This window comes from Zosterops lateralis (assembly GCF_965231275.1).
Source record: "Zosterops lateralis genome assembly, chromosome: 28".
Taxonomy (NCBI): Eukaryota; Metazoa; Chordata; class Aves; order Passeriformes; family Zosteropidae; genus Zosterops; species Zosterops lateralis.
The window spans coordinates 3,979,674-3,992,250 of NC_139788.1; the positions used below are offsets into that span (position 1 = coordinate 3,979,674).

Below are 12,577 nucleotides of genomic sequence, written 5' to 3' on the forward strand. Positions count from 1 at the left end.
GGAGAATTGTTCTTATTTATTTAATTAAAGAAGAAAAAAAAAAAATAAAACACAAAACAAGTGGTGCTTTAGTGTGGCTGGTTCTGATCTAAATGGAGCCATTTGTAAAGGCTGACTCCCATCATTAGAACTCCAGAATGAAGGATGAGGAGGAGAGGATGCAGTGATCCCTCTTTATCAATTTATCTTCACCAATTCATCTTCATCCATCCTCCTGGAAAGGGACATGGTGCAATGAGGGGAGGAGAGGCTTCCTGGGGCTGCAGCTCGGGATCTCAATTTTGGGATTGGTGATGGGTGGCTTGTTCCCATTGCTGTGGGGTTTGGGGGGCAGGTTTTCCATCAGGGGGTCATTGTTGGATGGGATTTGGCAAGGATGAACCTTGGTTAGAAATGTGTCTCTGAAAATATTCCAAGGATTTTCAAAACTTCCAAATTATCAATTCCTGGAATGGTTTGGGTTGGAAGAGACCTTAAATTTCCTCTCATTCCACCCCCTGCCACCTCCCCCTGCCTTCTCCTGGCTTTGGGATGTTCAGCACTGGGGAATCCCCAACAATGGAAAAGTTGACCTTCCCAAGGATGTCTCATCCCACCATCAGCTCAGGGGGGGGTTCACCTCATGGGAAGCTTTGCTTGGCCTCTAAATTCCCTTTATCGTGCACGAATCACCCGAGCTGAGCTTTTGTTTGTGTGGAGAGTTGGGACCATCCCCTGGGGGCTGGACGAGGGGGATGTGGAGAATACAAAAATGGGGATTATTTTATAAAGCTGCTCCAAAGCACAAGGACAGAGCAGGGACTTGGGGGCTGCAGGGTCCCAACTCACATCCTTGGAAAATTCAATCAAAAAAATTCAAATCAAACCCCAAATTCAGCCTTGGAAACTTGGAATTGCCTGGGATTTATCACCTGGCAGGGAATGTTGGGCTGGGATTGGGGGGGTTATCTCTCTGTCACTATTTTATTTGAAGCAGAAATCAATTTTTACCCCCCAAAAATGTGAGTTTTGATAGCCCCAGGTCCTTTCTTTTGATCCATTGATAACACATTTATTAAAAACATCGAGATCAGGCTGGAAATATCCTGTGATTCCCATCCACGTGGAGCCTCTGGGGCATCCCAAAACCTGCTGCTTTTTGTCTCCCCCTCCTGCTTCACTTCCCAACTCACATCCTTAGAAAATTCAATCAAAAAATTTCTAATCAAAACCCAAATTCAGCCTTGGAAAGTTGGAGTTGGTTTTATCACCTGGGAGGGAATGTTGGGCTGGGATTGGGGCGTTATCCCTCTGTCTACCTGCAGGTCAATCTGTCACTATTTTATTTGAAACAGAAATAGATTTTACCCCCAAAAATGTGAGTTTTGATAGCCCCAAGTCCTTTCTTTTGATCCATTGATAACACATTTATTAAAAATGTCAAGATCAGGCTGGAAATATCCTGTGATTCCCATCCACGTGGAGCCTCTGGGGCATCCCAAAACCTGCTCCTTTTTTTTCTCCCCTCGTGCATCATTTGCAGGTGGATTTGGAGTAAAAAGAAACAAAGAGTTCGATTTGCTTTGACAGCAACCTGCTGTTAATTAGTTTTCCCTTCTTAAATTAATAAAAAAAGGCAGCTGCCCTGAACAGATTGAAGCTGGGGAGGAAGACAGGAGCAGCAGCAGCTTTTCCTCATGAATATTTTTCCAGCTAATGCAGCCCCTGAGTTTGAAGTTATTGCTGCTTTATTTAAAGAGAAAACCAAAAAGCTTGTGAGGAAATGATGAGTGAAAAGCTGCACCTCAGGTTGAGCTTCAAGGAGCCTCTCCCTGTCTGAGCCTCCTGCAGCAGCTGCTCCAAACAGGAGGTTTTTAAATCCTCCCCAAAAAAAAAACCTCCAGCGTGATTAAAACCCCCCTCGTTAGTTACATGGGTAATTTTCCTTGACAGCTTTGTCTTAGGGATGTGCTAATTTAGGGATGAAAGGCTGACAAGATGAAGAACAAGAGGAGAAGAGGGTTTGAAGTGGGAGATGGGCTGGGTTTCTGCAGGGATAAAGGCTGGCCCGGCAGGGAAGGGCTCCCAGGAAGAGATTTGGGCACTGAGTTATCCCAGTTCCTGCACTGGGGGTTCTTTTATCCCAATTCCTCACAGTGAGGGCTGGGTTACCCCAATTCCTGCACTGGGGGCTGGATTATCCCAGTTCCTGCACTGGGGGCTGAGTTATCCCAATTCCTGCAGTGGAGGCTGGATTATCCTAATTCTTGCCTCTGGGGGTTGGGTTATCCCAATTCCTGCCTCTGGAGGCTCTTTTATCCCAATTTCTGCAGTTGGGGCTGGAATTATCCCAAGTCCTCAAAGTGAGGGCTGGGTTATCCCAATTCCTCACAATGAAGACTGGATTATCCCAGTTCCTGCAGGGGAGGCTCTTTTATCCCAATTCCTCACAGTGAGGGCTGGATTATCCCAATTCCTGCCAGAGAAAGCTGAATTATCCCAATTCCTGCAGTGAGGGCTGGGTTATCCCAATTCCTGCCTCTGGAATCTCTTTTATCCCAATTCCTCACAGTGGAGGCTGGATTACCCCAATTCCTGCTTCTGGAGGCTCTTTTATCCCGATTCCTGCAGTTGGGGCTGGATTATCCCAAGTCCTCAAAGTGAGGGCTGGGTTATCCCAATTCCTCATAGTGGAGGTTGGAATTATCCCAATTCCTGCAGTGGAGGCTGAGTTATCCCAATTCCTGGCAGAGAAAGCTGAATTATCCGAATTCCTGCAGTTGGGGCTGGAATTATCCCAGTTGCTCACACTGGAGGCTGGGTTACCCCAATTCCTGCCTCTGGAGGCTCTTTTATCCCAATTCCTGCCAGAGACAGCTGAGTTATCCCAATTCCTGCCTCTGGGGGCTGGGATGATCCCAAATCCAGATGTTTGTGCTGCTCCCAGATGTTTCTCCCAGGAGGGGTTTGTGCCAAAGCCTCGGGGCTGGGGGGAGCCTCAGCAGCAGCAGCCAAGCCCAGAGCAGTAAACAAACCACTGCTCCCTGTTGGGAGAGGATGGGGATCTTGGAGATGGATGGAATTCTTCCCTTTCCTGCTTTTCCTCCTCTTTTGGTGGAGCTTTGGAGCAGGGAGGGGATGGTGACACTTCAGGAGGAGTCCCCTAGGTGTTCAGCTCCAAGCTGATATTTCCCTTTGCAGATAATGGGGTTTAATTTTATTTTCCCCACTATTTTTTCCTGCTCTTTATTCACACCAGCTCTGCAGTTTGTAGGTTGTGGGTGCTCCCCTGGAATGGCTCTGCTGGATAACGGATTCATGGCATAAATTCCTGCGGGGGAAACCAAAACCCCAGGAATTTTCCAGCATTTTCCTCTCCTGGAGCATCCCTGGAGTTCCTCAGAGCTTCCCTTTTGCCTTTTTCCCATTTTTAATGGATTTTACAGAGGGATGGGAAGGGGTTGAACCCCATTTTTATTTGGAAATTAAAGTTCTCCAAAGCCCCAACATGGAAAAAACCAAATCCCTGCTGGATTTGAATGGCCACCCCCAGGTGTGGGGCTCCAAGCTGATATTTCCCTTTGCAGATAATGGGGTTTAATTTTATTTTCCCCACTATTTTTTCCTGCTCTTTATTCACACCAGCTCTGCAGTTTGTAGGTTGTGGGTGCTCCCCTGGAATGGCTCTGCTGGATAACGGATTCATGGCATAAATTCCTGCGGGGGAAACCAAAACCCCAGGAATTTTCCAGCATTTTCCTCTCCTGGAGCATCCCTGGAGTTCCTCAGAGCTTCCCTTTTGCCTTTTTCCCATTTTTAATGGATTTTACAGAGGGATGGGAAGGGGTTGAACCCCATTTTTATTTGGAAATTAAAGTTCTCCAAAGCCCCAACATGGAAAAAACCAAATCCCTGCTGGATTTGAATGGCCACCCCCAGGTGTGGGGCTCCAAGCTGATATTTCCCTTTGCCCATAATGGGGTTTAATTTTATTTTCCCCACTATTTTTTCCTGCTCTTTATTCACACCAGCTCTGCAGTTTGTAGGTTGTGGGTGCTCCCCTGGAATGGCTCTGCTGGATAACGGATTCATGGCATAAATTCCTGGGGGGGAAACCAAAACCCCAGGAATTTTCCAGCATTTTCCTCTCCTGGAGCATCCCTGGAGTTCCTCAGAGCTTCCCTTTTTGCCTGTCTCCCATTTTTAATGGATTTTACAGAGGGATGGGAAGGGGTTGAACCCCATTTTTATTTGGAAATTAAAGTTCTCCAAAGCCCCAACATGGAAAAAACCAAATCCCTGCTGGATTTGAATGGCCACCCCCAGGTGTGGGGCTCCAAGCTGATATTTCCCTTTGCCCATAATGGGGTTTAATTTTATTTTCCCCACTATTTTTTCCTGCTCTTTATTCACACCAGCTCTGCAGTTTGTAGGTTGTGGGTGCTCCCCTGGAATGGCTCTGCTGGATAACGGATCCATGGCATAAATTCCTGCGGGGGAAACCAAAACCCCAGGAATTTTCCAGCATTTTCCTCTCCTGGAGCATCCCTGGTGTTCCTCAGAGCTTCCCTTTTGCCTTTTTCCCATTTTTAATGGATTTTACAGAGGGATGGGAAGCGGTCAAACCCCATTTTTATTTTGAAATTAAGGCTCTTCAAAGCTCTAACATGGAAAAAACAAATCCCTGCTGGATTTGAGTGAGAACCCCCAGGTGTGGGGCTCCAAGCTGATATTTCCCTTTGCCCATAATGGGGTTTAATTTTATTTTCCCCACTCTTTTTTCCTGCTCTTTATTCACACCAGCTCTGCAGTTTTTAGGTTGTGAGTTCCCCCCTGGAATGGCTCTGCTGGATAACGGATCCATGGCATAAATTCCTGGGGGGGAAACCAAAACCCCAGGAATTTTCCAGCATTTTCCTCTCCTGGAGCATCCCTGGTGTTCCTCAGAGCTTCCCTTTTGCCTCTCTCCCATTTTTAATGGGTTTTACAGAGGGATGGAAGGAGGTTGAACCCCATTTTTATTTTGAAATTAAGGCTCTTCAAAGCTCTAACATGGAAAAAACAAATCCCTGCTGGATTTGAATGGCCACTCCCAGGTGTGGGGCTCCAAGCTGATATTTCCCTTTGCCCATAATGGGGTTTTATTTTATTTTCCCCACTATTTTTTCCTGTTCTTTATTCACACCAGCTCTGCAGTTTGTAGGTTGTGGGTGCTCCCCTGGAATGGCTCTGCTGGATAACGGATCCATGGCATAAATTCCTGGGGAGGAAACCAAAACCAGCTCAGCATTTTCCTCTCCTGGAGCATCCCTGGAGTTTCCCTTTCGCCTGTCTCCCATTTTTAATGAGTTTTACAGAGGGATGGGAAGGGGTCGAACCCCATTTTTATTTGGAAATTAAAGTTCTAACGTGGAAAAAATCAAATCCCTGCTGGATTTGAGGGCTCAGGATAAACTGGCTGATCCCATTGCAGGGTGTGGATGATTCACTTTTTTTTAAACTTCAAAATCCCTGAAGCTCAGCTGAACCTTCTCCTCATCTTCCCTTCTTTCAGTCAAGAAGCAGATGGAGCTGAAATCCAGAGGGGTGAAGCTCATGCCCAGCAAGGACAACAACCAGAAGACATCAGTGTGTAAGTTTTGGGGTTATTTTTTTATTTTATTTTTTTTGGCTCTTCCTTCACTGTCTTTTTTTGATAACAATCTCCTGGGGGACATTTCATTGGACTTTCCAGTAATCTCTAAAAAACTCTGAAAAGTTTGGGTGCTTTTTCTCCCCCCTCTCTCTTCCCTCTGCATTTTCTGCATCACTCCCTCCTCCCAGTGCTCTGTTCACAAACATTTACTAACTCCTGGAAAAAAAGGGGTGCAGGGGGTTGGAGTCTGTGGATTTGGTTGGTTCTGTGCTCCTTTTGGGCTCCTTTTAGTGGGAAAAGCAAAGAATTTTGGGGAATGGGGTCGATGTTATGGCTGGAAATGAGGAGCAGGGATAAGGAACAATGTTAAAAAGAAATATATGAGAAAATTTACAGAGGCAGCACCAGCGTCTTCCTTTTTTTTTTCCTTTTTCTGTGTGGGTTTTATTTCATTTTCCTGCAGAAGAAAAAAAAAAAAAAAAAAAAGGTAATTCTGACTTTGTAATGCTGATTTTTCAGGTTGTGTTTGGTGGTTGGGCTGAGGTGGGAAATGGTTCATCTCCAAATCAGGAGCAGAACCTGTGGGGTTTGTCCCTGAACCTCGAAAATGAACCAGGAGGGATCTGAGTTAATATTTGATGTGGGTTCAGATGGCAGCAGGATGGAGCATTTTCCCAGATGGATTTCAGGGCAGAGGCTGGAATTGCTCAGTGTGTTGCAAAGCCCCTCACCCCCATCAGAGAGGAGCAGTTTGGTGGATTTTCCATACAAAACTCCCAAACACGACTCAGAGTCTGTCTGGAAGGAGGATCTCCCTCCCAGCTCCCAAAAGAATTTTTAGAAATTATTTTTTTGGGGAGAGCAAGGCCCAACAAGGTAAAAAAAAACCTCTCGAGCAGAAAACACTGCGGGAAAAATAATTCCATTTTAAAGGAAAACTCTTTGAGTCCAAGCTGTTCCTGGCTGGGTGATGCATTCCTTGCCAGGAAGAATTAAAATTGGAATAAACATCCCAGTGCACTTCCCTGAGTGGGAAATGCAGCTGGAAATCCTCCCCTGGCTTGGTTTGGAGTGGGGGGATGTGGTGTCCTGGATTTTGGGGAGTGTGGGGAAGGGAGTGATGAATTCATTGGTTTAATGAAGTATTGTGGTGTTATCAATGCACAAAATTCCCATTTCTCCTTCCTGGGAGTGGCTTTTGGAGCAGTTTTACCCATTTTTAATGTGCTGAGGCTGAGGAGGAAAATAGGAATTCACCTGGAGGAAAATAGGAATTCATTCCCTCTGCCTGGTTTATCCCAGATCAGCATTTTGGCATCTCTAATCTCCAATGTGCTGATGGAGAGGAGCTCAAGGGTGAAGTTGTTAAAGTGGAATAAATGGGAATGGGGATTGTGGCCCCATTCCATGGTCCTTGTCACCCCCTTGAGCCTCCAGCTCTTTCCTTCCCCTGCTCTCCATCACCTCTGCATTTCCAGATTATCCCTTGCACCTTCTGCTCCCACAGGGAATTTCCAGAAGTGCTGATTCCCAAGGAGATGGCACCAGGAAAATTGAGATTTTTCTTTTTTTTTTTCCCCTCGAAGCCTTATCTGCTCTGCTCCCTGCTGGGTTTGCTGTGTCCCTTTGTGCTCCCAAACTTCACAGATAATTACACAGGTGGGAGAAATTTCCCATCCCAGAAGCAATTTCCAGTTGCTTTGGCTCAAAGAGCAGAAATTCAGGAATTTTTGTGTCTCTTGGTAACACTTAAAGCTCTGCCACAGAATCCTGAAATGGTAAAGGCTGCAAAAAAAAAAAAAAAAAAAAAATCAAGTCCAACATTCAATTCCTCGTTTTATTTTTGACTATTCCCACCAGGAATGTTTTGTCTCCAAGTGCTCTTTGCTAAAACCTGGAATAAAATCCTCCCTGGGAGAATCCAAGTTTAAATCCTGCAGGTCTTGCAGAGGTTTTGGATTTGGGATTTCCTGCTCAGATTAAAAACTTGTGTGTGTTTCGTGTGGCTGAATGGAGGGAAAAATTGCAGTGATGTGACAACTGTGACTTGTGTTACTGCAGGGAAAAAAAAAAATCCATTAAAATACGGAATTCTGGGGGGTGGTGCTGATTGTGGTTGTTTGAATTCATAATTAAGTGCCTCGTCCTGCTCCACCATCAGTAAAATTATTTGGAAATATTTGCTTTAATCACTTTTTTTTTGGGAGAGGGGGGGAAATAGAGACAAATAACGCAGGTAGAAGAAAGAATTTTAAATTTTAGGTCACGTTTTGGAGGCTGTTTTCTGGCTCTGAATGCAGAATGTAAATGTGGATATTCCAGATCTCACAGTGTGAGGGGGAAAAATGTGATATTTTGGTTTTGAAAACAAAGAGCATCAAAGTGATTTTTGTGGTGTTTGGATGGAGGAATGGAATGTTCTGTGTGGGTCAAAATCTGCTTTTTGGGGGGGAATTGAGCAGTTTTGAGGTGTGGGAATTGCTGGATTTTGGGGAGGTTTGATGGGATTTTGTGTCTGTGCTGGGGGGACACACCTGGGAATGGCTCTGGGAGTTCTGGAATTCCGGGAATTCTCCTGAACCTGCATCTTCTGGGATAACTCAGGGTGGGAAATTGGGGTTCAGAATCCTCCAGGTGGAACATCCCCAGCTGGAATTGGATTTCAGGGCCTCGCTGGGCCCTTTTCATGGTGTTCAGTGTCCGGGTGGTGTCACTGAGGTTCTGCAGTCACTGAACCCTTTGGGGTCTTTTGGGGGCTGAAGGATCTTTTTGGGGGCAGGACCTCATTGGGGTGAGCCTTGCAGCCCTAAATTCACCCCCCTGCTCTCAGATCTGATTTTTGTAACCTTTCCCAGGAGTTTGTGTGGAACAGAATTAACCCTTCAATTCCTGCTGCATTCCTTTCCCACCCCTCCTGCCAGGAGAATTCCTTTCACTGACAAATGTTGGGGTTTTTTAGGTGCTGCTTGATTTTGTAGCTCGGAAATTCAGTGAGGAATCGTCCCTTGGGAATCTGTCAGTGAAGTTTGGGTTTTTTTAATTAAAGAAGATTTTTAGCAGTGAGTTCCAGTGGCAAAGTGAGCGATCAGAACTGGCTGTCACTGAATTGACAAGGAGAAAGAAAGTGGCAAAAAAAAAAAATAAAAATAAAAATAAAAATCAGGATGATGAAGGGGATGGAAAACCAACCCCAACAAATGGTGGTGAGGGGAGAATTCCTGAGCTCCTGATACAGGAATTGAGCAGTTCATCACCATTTTTTGGGGATCTGTTGTTTTTCCAGTAACCCTGAAGGCTTCATTTGGGAAAGGTGAAGCTTTGGGAAGGTGAACACGGCGCTGACAGTGAATTCTCAGTGTGATAAATAATAAATATAAATATAAATCCAGTTTATAACCTTTGGGCTGTTCTGTTTGTGTGTGTTCAGAACAAAAGTTTCTGTAAAGGAGCATCTCATCCATCTCCTCCTTTCCTTTCACTCTCCTTCCCAGGGAAATTCCCCAAGTCCCAGGATGGGGAGATATCTTCCCTCTCCTCCTTGCTCAGCTTTATCTCCTCATGTTCTCTGCTTTATCTACACCTGGTTTCAGGTGTTAATGAATCTCCAGCTAACGAGAGATGAGCTGGGCTCAGACCTCAGCAATGGGATTGACAAATCCTCCTCCAGGGTTTTCCTGGGGGTCTGGGGCCTCCTTTCTTCCCAAAGTTCTGAATTCCAGGTTTCATTTTTATCCAATGTGGGGAATAATCCCTGGGTGTGACAGCAGTGGGCACAAAAGGGGTGGTCTGGGGGGAGGAATTTGCTGTGAAAATGTGATTTTATTTTATTTTTTTTTTTTGTCTCAGAGGAAAAGCTCCCAAGTGTTGGGTGCAGCACTGGGAACTGTGGTGGTTGTGTCTGGTCAGGTTTTTATTTTCCAGAAATGGATTTGTAGAGGATTCTCAAAGGCTGGCAGAGGGCTCACACAGTCCTGTGTGCAAACTCTGAGATTAAAAACGCTGACTTAGAAATGCCCTGGGATAGGACAGGCGTTGCTGAGAGAGAAATTGAGCTGGAAACAAGTTCCAAATGATGACTTTGCAAATAAACCAGATACTTTGGAGAATCAGAACCATGACAGATGTATTGTAGATTTTAACAGATAATTGGTTTAGAAGCATTAAGAGCATAAAAGCTGCTAGGCCAAAAAAAAATGCTTAAAATGTAATTAGGAAATAGTTTGGCTTCTGATTGTGATGGCAAAAATTGTGACATCTGTGCTGTCTCACCCTTCTTGAATAAAAGCCTTTAAAACACCTCTCAGTTGCCCCATCCCTGGGTCAGAAAAGGGTTTTTCCAACACAGGAGGAGATTCAGGCCTCTGAGCATTTCCCTTCACCCCCACACGGCCTTGGGACATAAAACCCTTTTTGGGCTCCTCATCCTGGGGTGGAATTTCCTTTATTTGGAGCTTCTTTGTGTGCAGGGGCATCACCTTGGTGTGAACATCCACCCCAGGAGGATGGTGCCACCATCCAGCAAATTTTTCTGGGATTTGCATCCATGGGCTCCTTCCCTTCACTTTTTGGGGTGGTTTGGGATTCTCTGGGCGTGTGAAAAGTGGCAAAAAAAAAAAATCTGGAGGTGGATAAAACTCGAGGGATGAGATTTCCTCACCTGGCTGAGCTCAGCGAGGGGTTGTGGGGGTGAAAAAGTGGGAAAACAACCCCTGAGAAGGGACAATCCCAACCCCATCCCTCCTCCAGGAGGAAAAAAATATTTTTTTCTTTATTTTTTTTCATAAAAAAAGAAATTCCTGAAAAGGATTTAAAGGGCATTAGAGAGGTGCCAGTGCTTGAGGAGAAGGAGGGGTATTTTTGGGATCCCTCTGGGTAGGAGCAGCTGTAGCTGGGGGTGCACCAGGTGCTAAATTCCCAAATGTTGGATGGGCTTGGCTTGGTGTGGAAGAAAAAAATTGGGATTTTCTTCCCCGTGGAAGAAAAAAAATGGGATTTTTTTTTCCCCGTGAAAGACAAAAAATTGGGATTTTCTTCCCCGTGGAAGACAAAAATCTGGGAGTTCTTTCCCCATGGAAGAAAAAAAAAAATCAGGATTTTCTTCCCTGTGGAAGACAAAAAATGAGGATTTTCTTCCCAGTGAAAGACAAAAAATTGGGATTTTCTTTCCTGTGGAAGAAAAATAATTGGGATTTTCTTCCCTGTGGAAGACAAAAAATCAGGATTTTCTTCCTCATGGAAGGAAAAAAACCTCAGGATTTTCTTCCAGGTGGAAGACAAAAAAAATTGGGATTTTCTTCCTTGTGAAAGACAAAAAATTGATTTATATCACAACAACTTTGAACTTAAGAAGGTTGAAATTTTTTTACTGTTATTATTATTGGGATGTGGTTTTGTTGTTGTTGTTTTTTTTTAATACACAGATTAATTTGATTAGCGAAACAAACCCTTTTTAACGACATTGCTCAGACTAAAGGGACATCAAGAAGAAAATCCCTCTTTGAATCCACATTATAAAAATAATTTCTTCTCAACAGAAAATTCTCTAGGAAAAGAATTTTAGGAAACTAAAACACTTCAGGCACAAAACCTTGGAGAGGGTGGGAATTTGTGGGGCAGAGGATGGAGCTGGGGGGTTTCTCCAGTTCTGGTTCCCCCCATGGGTTCCATGTGTGTTTTGGCATCGAGGTTGTTGCTCCATTGTTGGGAAAGATGAATCAGGGAAACCTTATCAATATGATTGCTTAGCAAAAGATTCTGAAAATATGAAACCTGTAATCGAAATGAAAGCGGACTTTGAGTTGTAGGATACCGAGTCTTAGTTACTCTATAACCTGAAAACAACAGCCTGGGCAGCTGGAGGAGAATCCCTTTGGATTGAACAAGACCTTTCTGCTGGCTGAGGGATCCAAAGGTCAATGCAGCAAAACAGAAAAGTCTAAAGAAGAGTTTTTAGAGTTTAAAATATAAAACATGGTGATGTAGCAGTTCTTATAGGCTGTATAGAGATTCTATAGGATTTTGTGTCTTGTGTTGGTTGGTCACTGTAAATTAGAATATTCATCACAAAAGGAGATAGAATGGATTGGAACAAGGACTTCGCTCTCTTCTCTTCTCTCTTGGCCCCTACGCTCTTGGCTTTCCCTCTCTTCTCTTCTCTCTTTACCCTCTTCATCCTCTTGGTTTTCCCTAGCTCTGCTCTCTTGGTTTTCCTCTTCGCCCTGTTCGCTCTTCTCTTGTCTCTTCTCGCTTGGTTTTCCCTAGCTCTTCCCTCTTCACCCTCTTCGCTCTCTTGTCCTGGCTCTCCTACCTTTCGCCCCTCTTCCCTTCTCTCTCCCCCCTGCACTCTGACCCCTGCCACGTTTCTCTAGCTCTCTCCCCTCTTCTTGCCAGCTGACCCTCTTGCTCTCTCTCGTTCTCTCTCTGGGACTTCCCTCCAGCCGAGGCTGGTGGCTGAAGGCAAAGCCCTTTCTACCCACGACCCTTGCAATAAAACCACGTATTCTAGAATATACCAGGTTTGCAGAATACCTTGTCCCTGTAAGTCACAGATGCTTCTACACTCCATCCAATTTTTCCATGTTCCAACTAAATGACTTCGCTCTCAAACCCTCGATTTGCATTTCCTCTTCTCCTTTTCTCCCTTTCCTTCTGTGCTTGGGTTTTTTTTTTTTTTTCCCTCCCCTTTGGGATCACCCACCTGCCTTTCCATGGAGTTGTTTTCTTTCCCCCCCTGGCACGCCGGGCTGGCTTTGGAGGTTTTAATGATCGCTGTCGTTTAGCAGAGTTTTAAAAAAAAAAAAAACCAAAAAAAAATATAAAAAACTCAACTTTTCCTGTGGTATTTCTGTAATGGAATGGAGGGAAAATTGTGTCCCAAGCTGGCATTTCCTAGAGAAGTGTAATTTATAAATTTTGGGTGTGTAAACCGAGCAGGGCGTTTGTTGTTTTTTCCGGCATAAAACG

At 44.7% G+C, this 12,577-nt stretch overlaps 1 protein-coding gene across 1 annotated transcript in view; it reads left to right on the forward strand.

Annotated features, from left to right (window-relative positions):
* The window catches only part of CSMD2 (CUB and Sushi multiple domains 2), a gene marked incomplete at both ends in the record, with an annotated part of 295,395 nt that overhangs the window by 138,178 nt on the left and 144,640 nt on the right, over positions 1-12,577 (forward strand). Inside the window, 1 exon segment of the mRNA XM_083879352.1 lies at positions 5,534-5,611. Within this exon segment, the coding sequence (XP_083735478.1) occupies positions 5,534-5,611 (78 nt within the window).